Source organism: Trachemys scripta, chromosome 12 (genome assembly GCF_013100865.1).
Source record: "Trachemys scripta elegans isolate TJP31775 chromosome 12, CAS_Tse_1.0, whole genome shotgun sequence".
Lineage (NCBI taxonomy): Eukaryota > Metazoa > Chordata > Testudines > Emydidae > Trachemys > Trachemys scripta.
Window position 1 is genome coordinate 42488897 of NC_048309.1, and position 22656 is coordinate 42511552.

At 47.9% G+C, this 22656-nt stretch overlaps 2 protein-coding genes across 2 annotated transcripts in view; one reads left to right on the top strand and one right to left on the bottom strand.

The window, feature by feature from the left end:
* Positions 1–22656, bottom strand: part of LOC117885530 (alpha-1B-glycoprotein-like) — a 129475-nt gene that overhangs the window by 54361 nt on the left and 52458 nt on the right. The window lies entirely within an intron of this gene.
* On the top strand, positions 10741–11709 carry LOC117885780 (olfactory receptor 14A16-like). Its single transcript, XM_034787213.1, has one exon. It carries the CDS (start codon positions 10750–10752, stop codon positions 11707–11709), a length of 960 nt encoding a protein of 319 aa, XP_034643104.1. The 5' UTR covers positions 10741–10749.

Consider the following 22656-nt stretch of genomic DNA (forward strand, 5'->3'; position numbering starts at 1 on the left):
AATGTCTGAATATGGTCTCCAGGGCTGTGAACCCAGCTCTGCTCTCACCTCTGGAGCAAACTACCCTGACAACGGGTCCTAGCTGAGCCCAATCCCCGAGAGGGGAACAGCACCTGCCCTGGATCTCACACAGTGGTAGCATCCCTGGAAGGACCCTTGGCGAAAAACAAGGCAGGGCTGAGGCACAAAGAGTGCCCCGAGGGGATGGCAGAATAAAAAAATATATTTACTGTAGCATCATGTGACCTGGAATAGCTCAGAGCCCAGCGGCACCAGAAACACAGCTGTCCTGGAATAGCCTGTTCCTTCATTAACGCCACATCATTGCCACGGCCAGAGCAGAGATGTTGTTCCCTTGCATCGCATCAACAGCTCTTGGGATGCAGCCACCAGAGGAGCCCACAGCTCAGCCTGCCCTGGCTGGTTGAATTGGGTTATTAAGAGGAACCCAGAGGCACACACTAAAAACTAAGGACCAGATCCTCAGCTGGTGTGTACTGACAAAGTTCCACTGTCTTCGTAGTAGCTACGGCTATTTTCACCACCTGGGGATCTGGCCCTTTGATTCTGATGGAGCAACGGCTGATTTACTCCAACTGGGAAACTGGCCCATTACACAGTTTTAAATCCATATTCTTTGCCTGTGAGTTTAAACCAAAGATGAGTCACAAGTACAGGACCCGTTTGTGCAATTCTTAGTTCTTTGTCCCGTGGGACTAATTACAAGAATGTAACTTTTAAAGGTTATGTTGTGATTAATTCTCCCCAGGGCAGAACTTTGGAGGAATCAGTGCTGCTAAGATTTTCTCTATCTGAGCTTCAGTTTGTATTGAGATAAATGATCCAAATTCTCTTGCTTGCTTTCTCAGCAATTGCATTTTTTTCTTACCTCAAACAACCCTGAAGGCGCATTAGGCTGCAGGTGCAATGCTGCATCACATTTTATAATGTTTAATTCATACTGGTTGCAGGTATGGCAGAGAGCTCTCATTGTTGCTCTTGTTTTTACTGTCCAGTCTTAGAAGCAAAATCCGCCTTGTTTGTCAGTCCCTTCAGTGGTATCAAAGATGGAAATAACATGATCCCAGGTGGTGGTTGGGATTCAGCTGGAGCCGGTAGGGGTGGCGATGTCCTCTGGGCCCTTCTCTGTTGCCCAGGGTCAGGATGACGAAGGCCTGGGGTCCCAGGAGACAGTAGGAGTGGCAGCCATGATGGCGATGCTCAATCCGGAAGCCTCCATCTGTTTTTCTTTTTGTTCTTTCTGTACTTTCCTCACAACATTCTTTCTTTCATTTAGGCCCCAGAAAGGGAGTGATGGATAGAACAGAGTGGCGTAGTGGGGATTTTCACTTGTTATGTTGTATGTGAGTCTTGCTGTTTTGCATGAATGTTGTGTGTTCCTCAGTTTCCCTGTGCATTGCACCAATGTCTAGGTGGTGGGAAAAGGGTGTGTGACTTTTGTGGGGGTTGCTCCAGCTGCCTGCACGGATGCTATGGCCGCCCCTAACCTGAGACCCAGGAGGGCGATGTGACCAGGTGACTCTTGGCTCAGGAAGCGAGACAAAGGCTGGAGGAGGAGCAACAGGCAGGGCAGGGGCCAGGCAGTTGGAAGCAAGTCAGTGTCAACTGGCTTGGGGTGCAGGGGGAGGATGAGAGCCCTGGCTCTGGGATCCCCTCCCACCAAGATGGACTCGGCTGAAAGTCACTGATTTCTGTGCTAACAAGTTTTGTCCTATGCTGTGTTCACGTCGACTGATAAATCTTCTGTTTTACTGGCTGGCTAAGAGTCATTGCTGGCCTCTTCTCTTCTCTTCTCTTCTCTTCTCTTCTCTTCTCTTCTCTTCTCTTCTCTTCTCTTCCACTAGTACAGGTCTGTCTATTCTATTCTATTCTATTCTGTGCCACTAGTACAGATATGTCTATTTCTATTCTATTCTATTCTATTCTATTCTATTCTATTTTTATTCTATTCATAGCAGGAACAGGGGGGGTCTATTCTATTCTATTCTATTCTAGGCCTAGTCTAGGCCTAGTCTAGTCTAGTATATGAGGGACTAGTCTAGTCTAGTCTAAACTAGTACAGGTGAGTCTATTCTATTACATTCTATTCCAGTGGTCTCCAAACTTTTTGATCGTGCACTCCTATCAGTAAAAGAATTTTGAGCATGCACCCCCAATATATGTATATTTATTTATGTATAAATTATATACATGTACTACTGTACTAATATATTATGTACATTATAAAACATACAAAAATAGAAATGAAAAAAAGATGAGATAAAGATGAAATAAACAATATTTTTAAAATAATTTTTATTGTATTTTATTTATTAATGGTACAAAAAACCTTTTTTGCTCTCAAAAAAAATATTATTAATAATATTTGTAGTGAGAGCAATGTGATTGAATATGCTTCGCTATTGCTGAAAATCTTGGTTTAACACTTTGTGATACAGCAATTCGAAGGTCTGGATTAGGGTTAGGGTGCGGGAGGAAGCTCAGGGTGGGGTGCGGGGTTTGGGAGGGAGTTAGGGTGCAGGAGGGCACTCAGGGTGGGGGTGTGGGTCTGGGAGGGAGTTAGGGTGCGAGGGGGCACTCAGAGTGGGGGTGCGGGAGGAGGCTCAGGGCGGGGGGCAGGGTCTGGGAGGGAGTTAGGGAGCAGGAGGGCATTCAGGGTGGGGGTGCGGGAGGAGGCTCAGGGTGGGGGTGCAGGTTTGGGAGGGAGTTAGGGTAAGGGAGGAGGCTCAGAGTGGGGTGCGGGGTCTGGGAGGGAGTTAGGGTGCGGGAGGAGGCTCAGGGTGGGGTGTGGGGTCTGGGAGGAAGTTAGGGTGCGGGAGGGCGCTCAGGGTGGGGGTGCGGGAGGAGGCTCAGGGTGGGAATGCGGGGTTTGGCAGGGAGTTAGGGTGCAGGGGGGCGCTCAGAGTGGGGGTGCGGGAGGAGGCTCAGGGTGGGGTGCGGGGTCTGGGAGGGAGTTAGGGTGCGGGAGGGTGCTCAGGGTGGGGGTGCGGGAGGAGGCTCAGGGTGGGGTGCGGGGTTTGGGAGGTAGTTAGGGTGCAGGGGGGCACTCAGAGTGGGGGTGCGGGAGGAGGCTCAGGGCTGGGGCAGGCAGGAGGTGCAGAGCACTTACCTGGGGCAGCTCCTGTTTGGTACGGGGGTGTGCAGGTGGCTCTGTGCAGCTCGGCACCGCCCCCATGGCCGCGATTCTGGCAGCCGCCCCTCCCCCACTCCAGACCAGGCAGGGCCACCCGGAACGCAGGGGCTTTAGGGGCTGCAGGGCCCTGGGCTAAGAGGGCCCCGGGGCCCTGGCCTGCAGCTCTAAAGCCCCTTTGGGAATGCGGCCCTGCGAGCACGGGTCGGAGGACTCAGAAGGAGCAGGGGCAGCCGCGCAGCTGGTGGCTGGAGAGAAGCCAGTGCCCCGGGGCCCCCTTAGCCCAGGGCCCTGCAGCCCCTAAAGCCCCTGCGTTCTGGGGGCCCTGCCTACCGGGGACCCTGTGGCAGCTTCCCTGCTCGCTCATTCCCCCCTCCTCTGGCTGCCCTCCCCCCACGGCAGTGCTCCTCCTGCCGCGCCCCCCAATGGATCGTCTTGCACACACCCCACTTTGGAGACCACTGTTCTATTCAACTAGCACAGGTGGGTCTACTCTATTCTGTTCTAAAGAGGTACAGGTGGATCTAGTCCAAAGTTTTCCAAGGGGATTAAAAAAAGCATTTCACAGGAAATTTCAAACATATTTTGTTTTGTTCTAATTGAAAATAAAAACAAATGTGAAATGCTGAAATTTCTCATGAAACTGAAATGTGGAGTGTCCACCAGCTCTACAGATAGACTCAGATGTTCAAAGACTCCTAGGGGGTCTGGATGCTCAACTTGCCTTAGCAATTAATGGAAATTGGGCATCAAAATTCCCTTGAAAAACACCTTCCTTAGCCATAGTTTCAGAAAGTCCCAAACACGGCACAGCAGCCGTCTCCTCCTGTTCCCTCCGCACACCCTACCTAAGGCCTTCGTATCATTGGAGTCTCTGTGCCAATCCTTTCCCAGTACTCCATGCAGCAGCCACAATAACCCTGGTTTGAATCCTAGACATGATCTTCTTCTTCCTGCTCATGCATGGTGCATCCACCCACCTGCAATTATAGACACCTTCCCTGCCGCCATCCAACTTCTGAGTGAAATCCAAGGCGGTGGTGAATCACCTACAAATCCCTGAATAGCTGAGGCCCAGTGTCATAAACTGGGCTGTTTATATCCAACCCACTGAGCCAATGTAAGATGACTATTGAGCTATGTCCTCAGCTGATGTCAAGCAACGTACCGGAATTGGTTCTCCTGTCGTATCTTAAAGGAAGGCCTGGCTGGTGTCAGAGAAAACCTATGGATTGCATGGAGGAAGGCTGGTCTGTTGCCAGGAGCTGTCCCGAAACTGCTGGATACCAGAGCCCCTTTGGGGCAGATAACTTTGGTGTGGGACTTGTACATTTGTTTTGTTCTCCATTACTAATCCTCTTTCCTTCTGGTACTTGTGGAGGAGTGGGCCCAAGGAGGGGCTGTGAGAAAGGCCTAGGGACAGGTCAAGTTAGAACGTAGCCCAGGAGGAGGCAATGGGAGTGAATAGCCAGAGCTGAGCTGCTTACGACAGGGTCCCTGGGCTGGAACCCAGAGTAGAGGGCAGGCCGGGGTTCCCCTACCAGCCCACAGACGACGGTGGCACAAAGATCCCTAGAGATTAGCTGGAAGGCCAGTAAAGCCTGAAGTCAGGCTGAAGACCCAGTGTGAAGCCACTGGACTACTGTTGAGCTGAACTGGGTTTACCTCAGAAGGGGTGAGATTCTATGTGATTTAGCTGGAGGGCCGAGTCACAAGAACTAAACCACCACAGAGTGGTCAAAGTGACAGTTGGCACGGGGTGCCGAAGAAGAAGACCCTGCTAGGCCATGCCTAGCCACGAGGAAGCACACCAGCCAGGGAGTCACTCTTCTAGAGAAGATGATTAACCATTGGAACAAGATACCAAGGGAAGTGGTGAATTCTCCATCTCTTGATATCTTCAGATCAAAACCAGATGCTTTTCTGAAAGTTGCTTTAACTAATCACATGCTATTGGACTAAATTCAGTGTCAACTGGGTTAAAAGTAATGTCCTGCTATGTACAGGAGGTCAGAGAAGATGATTCAATGTCTCTGCTGGCCTAAGATCTGTGAATCTATGAACCTTCTTCTAAAGCAGTTGGTACTAGCCAGTTTAGAGACAGAAGAGTGAGTAAGGTGGATGTCTGACCTCCTCTAAAGTGGCAATTCCCATGTTCCTTACAACTGGTAAAGAGAAACACCTCATTTGACATTAGAAATTTTCCTATCTCCACAACTTTCTCACTTAGGTTAGGAGTTCACTGGTTACACTTGTTTGTAAATTCTAAAAATAAATGCAGCTTTAACTCTGCCTTTGTGGCATTTGAAAATTCCCATTAGCAGAAGTTTCCAGGGAGTTGTGGCTCTCTCATGTAACGAATAAATGGAGGCAGTCACTACTGGGATCACGTAAAAGCCACTGTGCCAAGTAGGAGAATGGAACTGGGGATCCTGTGTAGAACTCTCAGGTCTCTTTACTGAGGTCCATGAAGATGATGGTGATAGACTCTAGATCCTGTATCGTACTCTGCGAAAGACTGCATGAAGAGGTCACATCAGAGAGTCCAGCTTTTGTTATACCCATTTTTGAGGAAGCACAAAGTTCTCATCAGATTCACAGAAGGTAAAGGATGAAGTTTACTGTCATGAATGACGGGTAACAGAGATATTGTCTTTCTGTGAGATACACCTTGAAGAGACAATTTTAGACATATCTATCTATCTATCTATCTATCTATCTATCTATCTATCTATCTATCTATCTATCTATNTATCTATCTATCTATCTATCTATCTATCTATCTATCTATCTATCTATCTATCTATCATTAATTTGCCATCAGAGAGCTCTCTAAGTTACAGACGATAAAAGTAACCCTATAACACATGAGCTTACAGTTTGCTATGACTGAAAAAATGTAATTTCTAGCAGATATGAAGAAGAAATAGGCAAGGATTAAAATTAATATTGTATTGTATCTGATATTTACATGGCCAGGATTTGAAAACCTGTTAAAACTCCCTAAACAAAGGCCTAGAATAAGAAACAAACAACTAATATTGTACTGCTTAACTAAAAATAAATATAAATTCATCACTAACTAAGGCATCAGTAATGTGTTTGATAAGGAGATAGAATAATAAACCATAGAAATGAAGGGCTGGGAAGTATCTCAAGAGGTCACCTAGGCCAGTGGTTCTCCCCCCGGGGTACCTGTATCCTGGGGGGTACTCAGAGGTCTTCCAGGGGATACTCAACTCATCTACACCCATGTGTCTTGACCTGGGGCTTGCAGGCCCAAGGGTGGTCATGGGACACTTTAGGGGGGCTCACAAATGCAGGGCTGGCAGTAGGAGGTGGCAAGCAGAATAATTTCCCCCGGGGTCCCATGCCATAGCAGCCCCCCATGGATCTAAGTGACGTGCTTCAGCCCCGGGCAGCAGGGCTTGGGCTCAGACAAGGCTCACACGTGAAAAACAGGCTCAGTGTCACATTGAAATGTAACTACAATACTTACAGCCCCATGGATTTGTTTTAGAATTATAGGATAAAAAGGAGATGAGCAAGTCAGCACTTTTTCAGTCAGTGTGCTGGGGCACCTCTGTATTTTTATGTTGGATTTTGTAAGCAGGTAGTTTTTAAGTGAGGTGAAACTGGCTGTACTCAAGACAACTCAGACTCCTGCAAGGGGCACAATAGTCTGGAAAGGTTGAGAACCACTGACCTCGTCCACCCGCCTGTGCTGACCATCTAGACCATCTCTGACAGGTGTTTGTCTAAGCTGCTTTTCAAAGTGTCCAATGACAGGGATTCCAAAACCTGCCTTGGTAACCTGTTCCGGGGCGTAACTACCCTCCCACCAAGATGGACTTGGCTGAAAGTCACTGATTTCTAAGTTTTGTCCTATGCTGTGTTCCTGTCAACTGACAAATCTTCTGTTTTACCAGCTGGCTGAGAGTCACGTCTGACTGCGTGGGAGTTGGGGTGCAGGGCCCTTTGGCTTCCCCAGGAGCCTTGCCCGGGCGGACTCACTGTGGGAAGTGCATGGTGTGGAAGGGGATGCTAAATGCTCCAAGGAAGGTGGAAGCTGTGGAAGGTTCTTGCCCTGGAGACAGTCTGCTCAGAGAGAGGAGACTCCCTCAGAGTCCCGACTGGCTTCGTAGGGAATAGTTCCAGAGCATCGCCCCGATGACTCCATGACAAAGAGTTCATCCCCTCATTATTTTCTCCTCCAGTTTGGCTTAATATCCAACATACCAATTATTGCAGGTGGGGTGGGGTGGAGGTGGTCCCTTCTCCACCTACAGCAGCTGGGGCTGGTCCCTCCAGGAGTCACTGCTCTGAGCAGGGCTGTTCCCAGGAGCCTGAGGAAAGAGGCACCTTTATTCCCATAAAGCTCAGCTGACTCTCAGGGCTGGATCCAGACACCCCAGGTCACGCATGGGAAAGAGAAGCTGGGAAAGTGGCAGGGGACCCCTGTTCCCTCCCAGAAGAGGTAGCAGGTGACTCTCCCCCACCCCTTGGGATCACCCCAGACAGGCATGGGGCAGCTGTGATCACCCCAGTCTTCACCTCCACACCTAGGCTGTATCCCTTGATTGAAGGGGTAGGGAAAGCCGTGCTCCTCCCCTCCTCCTGCAGACAGAGCCTCCTCATGGGGTGAGGTGGGTAGGAGCCTCCAAAACAGTGGGCAGGAGTTCAAACCCATGGAGGTGCCTGGAGCAGTTCCCCCCTCTCAGAGCCATTGTCTCAGGCTCTCTGCAGACTCAGGCAGATGATGCTGCAGCTGCTGCACTGGGGGCAGATCTCCACATCACACCCCTATTGTTGCAGCCTGTGGGTAGCGCAGTGTCTGGAGCTGGCCCAGGGCACTGGACTCCTGTGGAAAATGGGAAAATTCTGGTGGGGGGTGGGCAAATATTTCACCAAGATCTATGAAAACTCATTAAGAGCTCAAACAGAACTGAATCATGGATCATCTCTAAATAAGTCATTCATTATGAATTATTCAGCCAAAAGCCTCAGTTATAATCCTCCAGATTTTGGTAAAGTGAGGCACAGAGAGTTGAGCTGATATAGATACATAGCTGGGCTTAGATCACAGGACTTCCTGGCATCTTGACCTCCTCTCTCTAGATGGCTGGCTCTACTTGTTATCATTTCAGGCTGGGATTCTCAAGGGAGTCTAAGGGAGTTAGGATCCCAAGATGTACATGCCTTAATCCCATAGGCTCCTTTGCAAACCCCAACCCTCATTTTTTGAAATTCAGGACAAGCCCAGGCAATGGAAGTTAACCATACAGACGTGAAGCCAGGATTACAAAGGAGTTTAGGAACCTCAAGAAGGAGATAGGAGCCTATTGGGATTTACAATAGCATCTAAGCAGGTTAGGCGCCTAACTCCCACTGAATGACCATAGGATTTAGCCACCTAGCTCACTTAGGAGCATTGATAATTCCCAGTAGGTGCCTGTCTCTCTCTTTGTAATCCTGGCCCATAGATAACGCAGAAGTTGGGCTGGAATCAGGGAACCCTGGGGGAGATCACGGGCTCTGTGCTATGTGGGGGTCAGACTAGAGAACCAGAATGGCCCTTTTTAGCTTCATCACCTAGGCATCTATGCACTTGCCTCTAGGCCTCTGCTACTGAGCTGTGCAGAGCTCCAGGGAGTGAGTCCCACTAGCCCTTAGGAAATAGACCTGGATAAATCTCCTTTCCGCAGCATCAGTCCTTTAATGGCAATGCAGCTCAGAGCCAGCTCCACACAGGTCATCTGCAGAGAACAACAGGTGTGAATCCAGTTGTGTCAGTTCAGTCTCAGATTGAGGGGTGAAGGATTCTCAGATACTTGTGCCTTCAGCTTCTAGATTCTACTATGCAGATGGATATTGAACGGAGAATCCTGGTGCTGGATGACTGCATGCGTCATCTTTAGGGGGGAAATCCACAAAGACCAGTACAGTAAGTTTGTTATTTCAATTATTGGGGGATCAACATACGGGGGGAAATTAAGATGATAAATATGAATTACAATATAAACCCATTAAGACTTTTCTCAGTTTAATCAATACTTACGGCTTATTGGTATTTTCCCACCCTTCAGGAAAATTTTGACTTTTCATTGAAAACCCAAAATCTTTTCATTTTTTTTTTTATTTTTTGGCAAATGAAAACTTTCTGCTGAAAACTGGATTTTTTTAAATCACAAAACCAAAACTCTTTGGTTTTTGAGTTTTTGTTTCTTTACAAACCAAACCAAAATGTTTGAGAGAAGCAGACAGATTCTGAGATTTGTTGTTGTTTAGGAGGAAAACCAATCTCCATTAAAAGGAACACAGCTGAAAACTTCCAACCTGCCATACACTTTAAATAAATTGGGGAACATTAATATTGCCTGGTTAGACCTTAATTCCAAACCCATTTATTCTGTTGCGTCTGGGCAATTTCTCTTTCAACGAGAGAGTTGCACAGAAGTAACGACTGAATAACCAGTAAAGTTTCCAGCGCACACAATGTTTTGTACAGATTAGCCCCTTTAAACCCTGGCTTAGAGTAGAACCAAGCAGCCAACACCTGTCTATCCTGACCCCATTCAAGGGCATACGGGAGCTCACTGGGAGTGGAACCCAGAACTCCACACTGGTGCTGGCTGAGTACAAATGGAGTAAATTACACATAACAAGACACGGGACCATGTTTTCAAAGGGATTTAGGCACCTAGTGGGATTTTCAGAAGCACCGAGGAGCCTGGGGTTGGGTGCCTAAGTGGTTTTGAAAACCCCACTAGGTTTCTCAATACCTTTAAAACTGCCACACAGCCCCTTTGCAAAGGACCTTTCAGTCCTAGTAGCCAAGGCAGAGAAAGGGAGGGAGGGGAAACAGAGGCAGAAAGAGGGAAATGACTGGCCCAAGGTCACACAGCAGGTCGCTGACAAAGACAAAAGTAGAGCCCAAGTGTCCTGGTAACAATGCACCGCACAGTGCAGAGTAATTGAAACAACATGGCAGTAATGGAGGGCTGCTGCTAGCCCCGTGTTACATGCCGGCAGAAGAGCAGCTGGGATTTGGTGCCAGAAATCAATTTGGAAGCAGTCTATAGGCCATCCAGGCCCAGATCTTGGGATAGAAAAATTACAGATGAGTTGCCACTTATGATGTTGGGTGAGTCTATGTGATATTGCCCTGAAAAGTGGGAATCGGGCTGTGCTGGCATTTTAGTAGACCAGTTTCGTCGCCAAGCTATGAGCTTGGAGAGGGACGTTCTTTGCAAGCGTTGCTGGGTTTGGATTGTGCTTTGTTCCATCCTTCCTACTGCATTTTAACAAGCCACACCCTGGGCCAAATCCTCAGATGGGGTAAAGTGGGGAAGCTCCATTGAGTTTAAAGGAGCTGACCCAATTCACACTAGTGTGATAACAGGACTGATGGATCATCAGAGGCGAGGAGCATTAACAACACCTGGTCACAGTAAGTGATGAGTGCTGGGCACCTTTGACATTCATACAAAGAGATATAAAGAGAAGGGGAATCACGGCAATTCCCTCTGTCGCTCTTATCCTGACCATTGTCCTTCTTATTCCCCCTACAGCCATCACATGATGTTCGGAAGAAGGAAATGTTCAACCAAACGACAATGACCGAGTTCCTTCTCTTGGGATTCTCTGACATTCAGGAGCTGCAGATTTTGCACTTTGTGGTGTTCCTGGTGGTTTACCTGGCAGCCCTGGTGGGAAACCTTCTCATCATCACAACCATAGCCCTCGACCTCCACCTCCACACCCCCATGTTCTTCTTCCTGATGAATCTGTCCATCCTAGACCTCGGCTCCATCTCTGTCACCATCCCCAAATCCATGGCCAATTCCCTCATGAACACCAGGTCAATTTCTTATTCTGGATGCATCACCCAAGTCTTTCTCTTCTTCTTCTTTGCTTCAGCAGATTTTGCCATACTGACCATCATGGCATATGACCGATACGTGGCGATCTGCCAACCACTGCACTATGAGAGAGTGATGAACAGGAGAGCTTGTGTCCAAATGGCAGCCAGTGCCTGGATCTGTGGTCTTCTCTACTCTGCCCTGCACACTGGGAATACGTTTGCAATTATCTTCTGTGGAGGGAACGTGGTGGATCAGTTCTTCTGTGAAATCCCCCAGCTCCTCAAGCTCGCCTGCTCTGACACATACCGCAGTGAAGTTGGGGTTATTGTCTTTAGTGTCTGCTTAGTCTTCAGCTGCTTTGTTTTCATAATTGTGTCGTATGTTCAGATCTTCAAAACAGTGCTGAGAATCCCCTCTGAGCAGGGCCGGCAAAAAGCCTTCTCCACCTGCCTCCCTCACCTCACTGTGGTCTCCTTGTTCCTTTCTACTGCTACCTTTGCCTACCTGAAACCTACCTCCAGCTCAACCTCAGGTCTGAATCTCATGGTGGGTGTTCTCTATTCTGTGTTGCCACCAATAATGAATCCGATCATCTATAGCATGAGAAACCAGGAGATCAAAGGTGCACTGAGTAAATGGATAGGTTGGCGGTTACTCACTAAGAATAAAATGTCCATATTTTTCCTTCAGTAGCAATTTCATTCTGAGTTTCCTTATGAATATAATCAGCTGATGACATTATTGCCTCCAGGAGAAAATACTGTGCAAACCATTTATGCAGAATTGGGTATTTACACCTGTAAAAGTCCCGACAAACATGACTCAAGATAAAAGGATTAACTATAGGTTTACACCAATCTAAGTAAGAGTGGAATCTATTGATCATATCCTGCTATCCCTCACCATGCTATCTTGCCCATAAAATCCGTAGCCATTGCATAGTCTGTATTGAGGTCTCTGGCTTTTCTTAGTTTGGGGGATAAGAACTCAGACTGAGGTATCAATGTATTTGTTATTTGTGCTTTTGTTTGTTTGTTTGCCAGATTTTTATATTATTTTTGTTTAGCTGGTTGGTTGGTGATTTGGTTTGTTTCTTTGTTCCAGGAGGTCCTAGAGGTGCAAAGGGGAGATGGTGAGCATTTGGTTAGGCAGGATTTTCAATGTTTGCACTCTCTTGGGGGGCCCATATGGCATCTCTTTGATGGGGTTTTCTGAGCAAGCTGAAGGTTTGCTCCCTGCAATGATAAAAGGGGGTAAAAGAGGTTTCTGCAGTGGCTTAGGACACACTGAAATGATTGTGTGTGTATTGTTGGGGTATTATTGTATTATTGATGGAAAGTTAGGGACATAAGAACCTCAGCTGGGCCTCTTTTTATTATTTTAACCTAAATGAATATGTAAAAACGGTGTCATTCTTGCTATGGTGGAAAGGCTGATTTCGAGAGAAACATTTTCCAGAGTTTCCTAAGGAAAACCTGACTCAGATAACGAGGCCAAATTGGGATTCCATGGAAATCACTGTGGTTTAGAACTTCACTTCAAGGACATCAAGATTTCTACACACAGGGATCCAGATTTAGCTGACAGCACCCTGGAGAAAGTGAGTGTGACAGGGAAGTAAGGGTCAGATTTCCCAACTCAGCTAGACCAGCCCCAATGCAGAGATGACCCATTGGCATCACCAGTTTAATACTGAGGCGGTTCTGGCCCAAAGTCTCTGGGCTGCACTCAGTAGTGACATGAGCACCAGTGTAATTTTCTTGTTTGGAGTCATTTTGTTCTAACCTTTGTGACGGAGCAAGGCCAGATGGCTACAGTAAAGTAATGAGGAACAGGTATGTTAGCCCCAGGCTAAACAAATCCCTGGTACCATGGTAACCAAATGGCAGTTGCTCCAGATTAATCAAGACACCTGGGGCCAATTAAGATCCTTCTAGAAAGCAGTGGAAATAGCTAGGTTGATTGGGACACTTGAAGTCAATCAAGGGCTGGTTGGAACTAGTTAAAAGCCTCCCAGTTAGTCAGTGAGGCGCGTGCCAGGAGTTATAGGAGGAAGCTGTGCTGTTGGAGGAACTGAGCAGTACAAACCATTTCAGGTGCAAGGAAGGAGGCCCTGAGGTAACGGTTAAGTAGCTATTGAAGAAGTGGGGGCTGCTGTGGGGAAGTGGCCCAGGGAATTGTACACGTCCTATTTCCAAAAAGTCAGCTACCAGAGCTGCTAATTTTAGGGTCCCTGGGCTGGAGCCCGGAGTAGAGGGCGGGCCTGGGCTCCCCCCTCTCCTCCCCAATTAATCACTGAGACTGGGAGACAACAGAGACGTGCGAGGGAGGGCTGCTTCTCCTCGCCTCCCTTGCTGGCTTCTGATGAAAATGGCTCAGTAGCTGTGACCCTTGTCTCTAGAGAGAGAAGAGCTAATTTATTCATAATGACAGATTTCTATTTGATTGTGAATTATGTCAGCTAGCTAGAGAATGGGTAATCTATGGAGATGATTGTGCAAATTATTATGCTTCTTTTCCTGTTAATGATTGTCTATGTCCAGATCATAATTTTCTGATGAGTTCTCCTTAGTAAACATTATTTATCAAAGATTTTTTTATGACTACATCTTAGTCCATCACTCATTTACAAACAGTTCATCTTTAAGTGTGTGGGGTTTGAACTTTGAGCCGTTTTGACTGGATACATTTTGAACATGCTCTGGTTTGCTTCTCTGAACAAACGTCAGTTTCACTCTCGGCATCCTTGAAAATCCAGGGACCGATCGTCAGCTGGTTTAACGTGACACCGCTCGACTAGAGCTCCGAGAATTGACACAGCTGAGGATCTGCTCCAAACACTCCTGATTATGAATACAAGACTCATTTCCTTTGACTAGTCTGGACAGAGGCCCTGATTCCACAGCTGCTTCAGCACATTCTTAAATGTAATCATATGAGTGGCACCACTGAATTTAAACTCATGATTAAGTCCCTGTTGGATATGGGTTAGGAATATGGATAGGGTTGTCATGGAAAATGTCACCCACGCATTGATTTTAGTTCACAGACTCAAGCCTGAGGCCAATTTATTGCAAAACAAACCAACGCATTGGGGTAGCAGTCCGAAAACTACCACACCTAGCACAGCACGCAGGCTGCTTTATTCGCTCAAACCGCAAGCATAGTACAAATAATGGGTCATTTATGCGTCATTTATGCGAAAATAAGAGTAGGGGTCTGTCCCTTTTTTCTGGTAGCTCCCTCATTATTTACGAGAATTGGGTGCCTATTGGGTGGGGGGGTTTCCGACATGGGTGGTACTTGGCACCAGTTGGAGTGTTGTTTTCGTCAGGGTACATATTGTTTTTTTCCGGGGTTTTCTGGTTAAGGGCATGGGATGCCCAAAGATGATATATGATTGGCTGATTGGCAGATAGCTGGAACTATAGGGGAAGCTGGCATTTCCTAGAAGCAATTTCTTCATATAAGCCGTTATTATTTTTCATCAACAAGCACTTACCATGTTTTTACAGATAGGCAGTTATCATGTTTCACAACAAGCGGCTATCGTGTTTTTCATAAACAAGCAGTTATCATATTTTTACAGATAGGCAGTTATCATGTTTCACAACAAGCGGCTATCATGTTTTTCATAAACAAGCAGTTATTATGTTGCTAAGCCTTTCGCATTGCTCCCTCGCACCCCTTTCCCTCCTCTGGTCATAGCCTTGACAGGGGCTTGTACAACTTTGTTGTTCAGGCCCTGGCCTGTACTGTTCTATGTAAAGGCCGTCAGTATAGTCAGCTTCTGTCAGAGGGCCTGAACTTGGGCCTTCGGTGTTACTTTGGCTGCCAGAAAGAAGGCCACCTAGTTCTTTTTCCCTACAGGGTTTAAGGCTAACACCGAATTGGTGTCAGACCCTCACACTGTCTCCATTTCTTTCCTTTCCCAGTCAAATAAAGCCCTACAATTGGTGCATGGGAATTACTCTCCGCTTCTGGGGTCTGGATTATTAACATAAAATAAAAGAACAGGAGTACTTGTGACACCTTAGAGACTAACAAATTTATTTGAGCATAAGCTTTCGTGGGCTACAGCCCACTTCATCGGATGCATAGAATGGAACATATAGTGAGGAGATATATATACACATACAGAGAACATGAAAAGGTGGGAGTTGCCCTACCAACTCTAAGAGGCTAATTAATTAAGAGGAAAAAGCTTTTGTAGTGATAATCAAGATAGCCCATTACAGACAGCTTGACAAGAAGGTGTGAGGATACTTAACATGGGGAAATAGATTCAATGGGTGTAATGCCTCAGCCATTCCCAGTCTCTATTTGCATATCACTTCAAGTTCAGCAGTTTCTCATTGGAGTCTGTTTTTGAAGCTTTTCTGTTGCAAAATTGCCACCTTTAAGTCTGTTACTGGGTGGCCAGAGAGGCTGAAGTGTTCTCCTTCTGGTTTTTGAATGTTATGATTCCTGATGTCAGATTTGTGTCCATTTATTCTTTTGCGTAGAGACTAGCAATGCCCCTCTGCCATGTACATTGTCCAAACCAGACAGTCTCTTATTTTGCAATAAGCTTCTGTAGAGGCAACATGATGGATCAATTCTTCTGTGAAATGCCCGAGCTGCTCAAGCTCTCCTGCTCTGACATGTACCTTGGTGAAGTTGAGTTACTCATCTTGAGTGTTTGCTTAGGCTTAAGCTGCTTTGTTTTTATAATTGTGTTGTATGTTCAGATCTTCACCACAGTGCTGAGAATCCCCTCTGAGCAGGGCCGGCATAAAGCTCTCTCCACCTGCATCCCTCATCTCATTGTGGTCTCCTTGTTTGTTTCCACTGCCATCTTTGTCTACCTGAAGCCCACCTACAGCTCAGCATGGGTTCTGGATCTCATGGTGGCTGTTCTCTACTCCGTGCTGCCATCAGTGATGAATCCCATCATCTACAGCATGAGGAACAAGGAGATCAAAGCTGCCCTGAGGAAACTGACTGGGTGGAGGTTATTCACCAAAAATAAAATGTCCATATTTCTCTTATGAACATAGTTTTATCTGTGTTTCTTTACAAATACAATCAATTGATGACATTTTCAAATAAGAATATGATGTGTGATTTTTTTTTTTTATGCAAAATGTTGTATTTAAAGTGGTAAATCCATGGTAACTCCACAAAATCCATGGAGTTATTCTAGGTTTATATCACTATAAGAAAGACGGATATCTCTATGTTTCCTGGTTTTATACTGCCACCCATTGCCATGCTATCCGAGTGCCTTCCACATAAAATACCCAGTGGAGTTCACGCAGTATCTGGTGGTTCTGCTTTTCTGGGGTCAACATTTTGTTTGTGGTCTGATGGCGTTGGGGTGTTCTGCTCGCTGGTGTGGCAGGGTGGGCTATGACAGCATCAGCTCATGGTCTCTGTGTTGTACTAGGTGTGGAAATATCAGCACGGTGACCACACCAGCCCGGGTTTGCTCCATAGCAGCCTATTGCTCTTTGTTCATCGCAGCTCTTCTACCTGAGAAAGGTGCATGTGACCTCGCTGAAGGACCAGCACTCAGAGCCAGCAGGAGTGAAGGTTGGTGCCTTTCACCTCCGTGCCCGGCTGCATGGAACAAAGGCTTTGCTGTATAGGACGTCTGCCAGTGGGGGCTGGGGGAGCATGACTGGTGGGTCTGGAAATCTCACGTTTAGCACAGGATCCTTAGACAATGGACCAATTTATGTGGTCAACTGACTCAGGCTCATGGGGCTCGCACTACAGGGCTGGACATTCCCACTGGGGCTCCAAACCCGGCACAGGGGGGTGGGTCGGCAAGCCTGACTGGGACCGTCTACACTGCTATTTCTAGCCCTGTAGTGCAGACCCAGATCCAGGCTCTGAGACCTACTGCCATTGGCAGTGTAGACGTACCCAGCGAGTATTACCCCTCTCTCCTGTCTGTCCCCGCCCCTCTCTCCTGTCTGTCCCCGCCCCTCTCTCCTGTCTGTCCCCACCCCACTCTCCTGTCTGTCGTGTGTGTGTGTGTGTGTGTGTCACTGCTGCCCCCTGCAGGAGAGGATGAGCCCTGCTGTGTGTGTATGTGTGTTTGTCACTGCTGCCCCCCGCTAGAGGGGCTGACCGCCTAGAGGGATATGATGGGGTTCAGTGGCTAGAGGAGAGGGGACGTCCTGTAGTGACTGTGATCTGGGGTGGCTGCAGTATCGAGGTTCAGAGTTCACAGGGACGGGCAAGAGCCGCTGAACAGGGGCAGCCGACGACGACAGCTGTTGGTAGTTGGGGCGCCGGAGTGGGCACCTGCTGGGACTGGGTACTGGAAGCTGGGTGAAGGATCCCATCCAGGCACCATCCAGATGGGCACCTCCATGTCCCCCTTGGGGAATGTCTGTCTGTCAAATGGGGTGGGGGGGAACCCTGGCTGGGAACCCTCATCCCCCCGACCTCATTCTTCTGAGTGCTGTGCCCATTGGCAACTAGCCGTGTGTGATCTGCCTCCCCCAGCGGATACTGGGCGGGGTGGTGAATGTTTGTTGGGATTTTGCTCCCCCGTCTCCTCTTCTCTTCCCCTGCTGACCAGGCACTGCTGAGGGGAAGAGAAGAGGGGGCATTGCGGTCAGCACTGAGTCACAGGGGAGAGCGCCCCTACTGAGACCCCCATCCCGCTCCTTGCAGCACAGCGCCCCCTATTGTATCAGTTTCACCCCCTTCATCACCCAGGGAGGTCTCCCAGCCAAACGCTGACCCTGGCTGACCTGCTCCACTACAGCTGTGATCACAAGCAGGCTAGGACAGACACAGGCTAGGGACCAGCTTCGCGGGTTTGCCATTTATGAAATTCAAGGAAAATCCCAGGATGGGGACCCAAAGTAGAAAAAAAATTCCAGTGTCTGATCATCTGCCCCGCCCCGTGCCTCAGTTTGCCCACCCGTCACATGAAGCTCATGAATCCTGCCTCCCATGGGGGAGGTTGTGATGGTTTATAAGTGGGGCTGAGCTGTTCTGCTCACATTCCTTCTCAGCTCCTGGACGGTGTAACCCTGTTACGCTAGAACCTCTGGGGTCGCTCAGATCCTGCCATTGCAACCTTCCCGGCTTCTTCCCTCCAGAGATGGGAGTTTGTGGTTAATGTGAAAGCTGGGGGCGGGGGAAGAAAAGAAGAGGAGGGAGAGAGAATAGGAGAGGGGAAAGAGCCCGGACTCCTGGGTTCTCAGAAGCCCTTAGAAAGGAACATATTCTCTTGGTTACTGCAGGCTACTCCTTGCCCATGCTACCACAGACAGCACATGCCCTTGTTTCGGGCCAGTCGCTCTTCTCGCCTGGTCTGCTTTCCTGTGGTTGACATGCTCCTCACATTAGCTGTAGCCTCTGTCAGGTTTGTCCTCTGTGGTCCCTGAGAACAGGAAGGAAGCCGGGTTGCTCCTCACCCAACCACACTGCTCACTGTGACTCAGCCCGAAACGGTTGCAAAAAGCTCCCCGCCCCAACCAAGGAACTTAAAATGCTCCATGCCGTGGAGCCTGGTGGACCTACCAGCTCACTCCGCCCCAGGACAATGCTGACCCACCGGATGTCTGACCCATCCGTGGTGAGACCTAAGTGAGATCTGGATTGGGCAGATGTGCTCAGCTGCAAAGCTCGGACCCTCATCCAAGTCTGTTTCAACTCTGATCTGGCCCCTGGATGGGGGGATGGTTTGCTCAGGGGAATGGGACACGGGGACTTTCCTCTGTAGGTGGCATTGGCTCTGGTCAGGGCAATGGCTCTGACCTGGCCCCAGGGCAGGTGGACTGGCTGACTCATTGAAGGAGGGTGATCGGCAAATCAAAAACACGTGTTTGCAGCACAGGCCAAAGCTTGTTGGAAAATTTTCCTCCGCACATGCTGGTTTTGTCAAAATTGAAATATTTAGAAAAAAGTATCAATTTTGGCAAAATGTCACAAAACAAACCTGCCCCAAAATAAGCATGTAGATGATGATCCGTTTGGACCCTGAGCACTTAAAACTGAGCACTTTGATTTTTCATTTTGGAGCAAGTTGTTGCAGCAGAAATCTTTCTATACGGAAAAGTTTTTAAAGATCAAACTCAGAACAAAATCTTCTGTCCCTGTTCCGGCTGAGAGGTCATAAGAACATAGGAATGGCCTTGCTGGGTCAAACCAAAGGTCCATATAGCCAAATATCCTCTTCCAACAGTGGCCAATGCCAGGTGCTTCAGAGGGAATGAACAGAACAGGTAATCTTCAAGTGATGATGCCATCTGAGATCTGGGTCCCTTTTGGGCCAAAAACTGTTCTGATTTCATCAAAACATGACGTTTCCCTCAACTCACTGGTTCGACCGCTACCGAAATCCTGTGCCCAGTTCTGAGTTAAACGGGAGGTCACACTAGATGGTCAGAACAGCCTCGAAATCTTGAATTATGGACCCTGTAGATTCACACGAGGATGTTGATAAATTGAAGAGGGGACAGAGAAGAGCTATGAGAAAGATTCAAGGAGCAGGAAACCTGCCTAGAGTGAGAGAGTCCAGGAGCTTGATCTATTGAGATAAAGAAAGAGAAGATTATGGGGTGACTTGATCACAATTTATCAGTGCCTATGGGGGGAAGAGAAATTGGATAATTGAGGGTTTTTCCATCAGCCTACGAAGATCTAACATGCTCCAATGGCTGGAAGTTGACGCTTTACAAATTCAGCCTGGAAATCAGGTGCAAATTTTCAACAGTGAGGGGAATTGAGCGTTGGAACCACATCCCAAAGTCTGTGGTGGGTTCTCTGTCCCAGCAATGTTAAAATCAAGATAGGATGTTTCTCTGAAAGATCAGCTTTTGGAATTCTGTGTCGCAGCAGAGGTCAGGCTGGGTCCTTGTGGTGACCTTCTTGGCATAGCTGATGAGTTCTTCTCATAATCGTATTTCACGGGGCATTTTGAAACTCTTGGTTTTCGTTTCAGAAGGGGAAGTAAAATTGAGATAGCCAAATCTACCACTGGTCAATACGCCTGGTTCCCATGCAGATCTAGCAGAGACGTTGGCTTCACGGTGAGGTCAAAGGGAATGGCACAGCTACCTCGACTGCAGAAGGAGCCCTGTGACCCTCCACCAGAGGGACCATCATGATCATCTAGTCTGACCTACTGCTCCTCACAGGCCACAGAACCTCGCCCACCTGCTCCTCTAATAGCCCCTAGCCTCTGGCTGAGCTACTGACTTTACTGTTGACTTCGTGACAGGCCCAACACCAGAGCCAGTTCCGTTGAAGAAAACCAACCCTGCTCTCATCCCTGGCCACTTGCGCCATGCCTCTGTGCTGCAGCTGGTTCCCTGTTCCTGGTCTCAGCACAATTTGGGGGACTTCTCTTTTCTGGGGGGACTTCTCTTTTCTGGTTCTGTTTTTCTTTAGAAAAAGAAACCCATGTGCAACGCAACCCCCTTGGTCATCACCTGCATTCTGCTATTTGTTCTAGTAATAGTTGCCAGTCTCTTTACTGGTTTTCATGAGCTCATGTTTGTAGTTAATATTTTTATTGTGCACTAAAACTGTGGATTTTACTTTTGTAACCACACAGATCTCTGTATTTCCCAGCATTATGTGAAAGTTTAGATGTCTTTGCCAGGAACTATGTGTCTAATGTAAATCTCGGATAAGATCACAGAACAATGGCATAGCAGTTAGAATGTGGTTTAAAACGAACCTTTGTTTTTTAATTCATTTTAGTTCATCTTCATTTATCTCCTCTTATCTCATGCTCACAGATTAACATAATACTTTGTAGCTTTACGTTTACTTAATATTTAAATACTTTATTTACTATTTAAATATTGCTTTCCCATAGTTCCTCTTCCTCTGACTCCAGATTAAATTGGATCAGTTAATTTTCTTAATTCCTGCCCTTGCGTAACCCTGAAAGCCAAATTAGGTTCATTCTGCTTCTTTCATCTTCAGCTGTAATGCATTCAACACTTCTGTTGTTGTCTGAGGCCAAACAGAATAGAACTTGTGTTCCTTGACTGATATTGGTTCTTTCACCATTAAGAGTAAAAACATATTTATACCCATAAAATGAACAGATTTGACCTGAAACAGAGCAAGTGGAGGCCTGTGACTGTGGTGATGTTTTTGCAGAGCCGCTTTTCTAACGACAACTGGACTTTAGAGAAAAACCCACATTTATTTTGGTCAGGCTGGACATACAAGATATGCCAATGAACAATCTTATTCTCCATCATCTCAGTCATTAACTAGGAGAGTGAGCGGTCTGGAGGGTAGAGGAGCAGAATGGGGATCCAGGCTGAGAGACATTTCCAGCTCTAATACTAATATGTTCTGACATCTTGTGGTAAGTCACGTAACGTTTAAAAATGTAATGTTCCTGGCCCCACAGATCTCAATCGAATCCTTATACAATACTCCCATATGGCAGGCAGGCAAGTATTATTCTTCCCATTTCCCAGAGAAAAGCAGAGGTATGGGAAGAAATATCTCTAGAACCCCAGGCAGGTGCAGTAGCCTGGCCCAGGAGCCTGGTGTGTGCCCGGGCTGAGCCCCGGAAATCTGCCAGAGGGGGGCTTTGTGCAGCTGGCAGACGGGAAGTGCTGGGTACGGCCCCAGGCAGGACACGACTCCGGTGGCTGAGCAGAGAACTCAAATTTCAGCAGCAGAGGAACCAGCTTAGCATGGAATTGACTTTCCTTCTGCCTGTGCTGGGTGAGAGACTTTCTTTCCAATGGCTCTCCTTTTCTTTCTTTCTTTCTTTTGCAGAATTCTCACTCCCTCACTTCTCTTTTTCAGCCTCTCTCCAGATTTTCCCCAGCCTGGTGTCACCTACAGGTAAAGGGACTTTAATGTACCCAGAGGTGCTGTATCTGCCCTGGTATATTTCCTCGTGTGGAGGGGGGAGGAATGGGCAGGAGGATGGGGGAGGTCTGTGTCGGGGTTTCCTCCCGCATTTCCTCTCCCCCTCACTTCCCGGTGGTCTCCGCCTCTGCACTAACCTCTGTGTTTCCATTGCAGCTCCCCTATCAGCCCCCACACTCTCTCTGCACCCCCCACACCTGGAGTTCTTTGAGGGGGAGCGTCTGACACTCAGGTGCTCGGCTCCCACGGCTGCAGAACTGACAGGGTACCGGTTCTTCGACCAAAGTGGGGAGCGGCTCTTCGAAACACCCCCTGATCTCTACAGGGAAGCCCAGCTCCATCTCACAGCTCAGCTGGCCACCACCGGGGCCTACAGTTGTGCATACTGGAGGGGGGCATCTGGGCAAGAAACCCCATCTGAGAAGAGCCAGCCCGTCTCCGTTCAAGTGAAGGGTCAGTAACTCCTCACTTACTGTCCCCAGTTAACTTTGTTTCATTGGTGATTTATTAGAGAACATACTGGTTTAAAGTTGGCAGCTTGCTGTGCAGTTGGTGGGGGAAGAGGGGTGCTGATGTCAGGGTGTCCACCTCCCCCCGCTCCTGTACCCCATCTCCACAGAGCGGGTGGGGGGACACGACAGGGCTCAGGACGGAGGGAGCTTGCTGGCACCAGCTGCTGTCTCAACTTGCTGATCTACTTAAAAAGGCAGTGTAGTTAGAGTGGGGTCAGCGTACTTAAAGGGGCAATGCACGTCTCTGTCTCTGTGTCTGTCTGTCTCTCTCTCA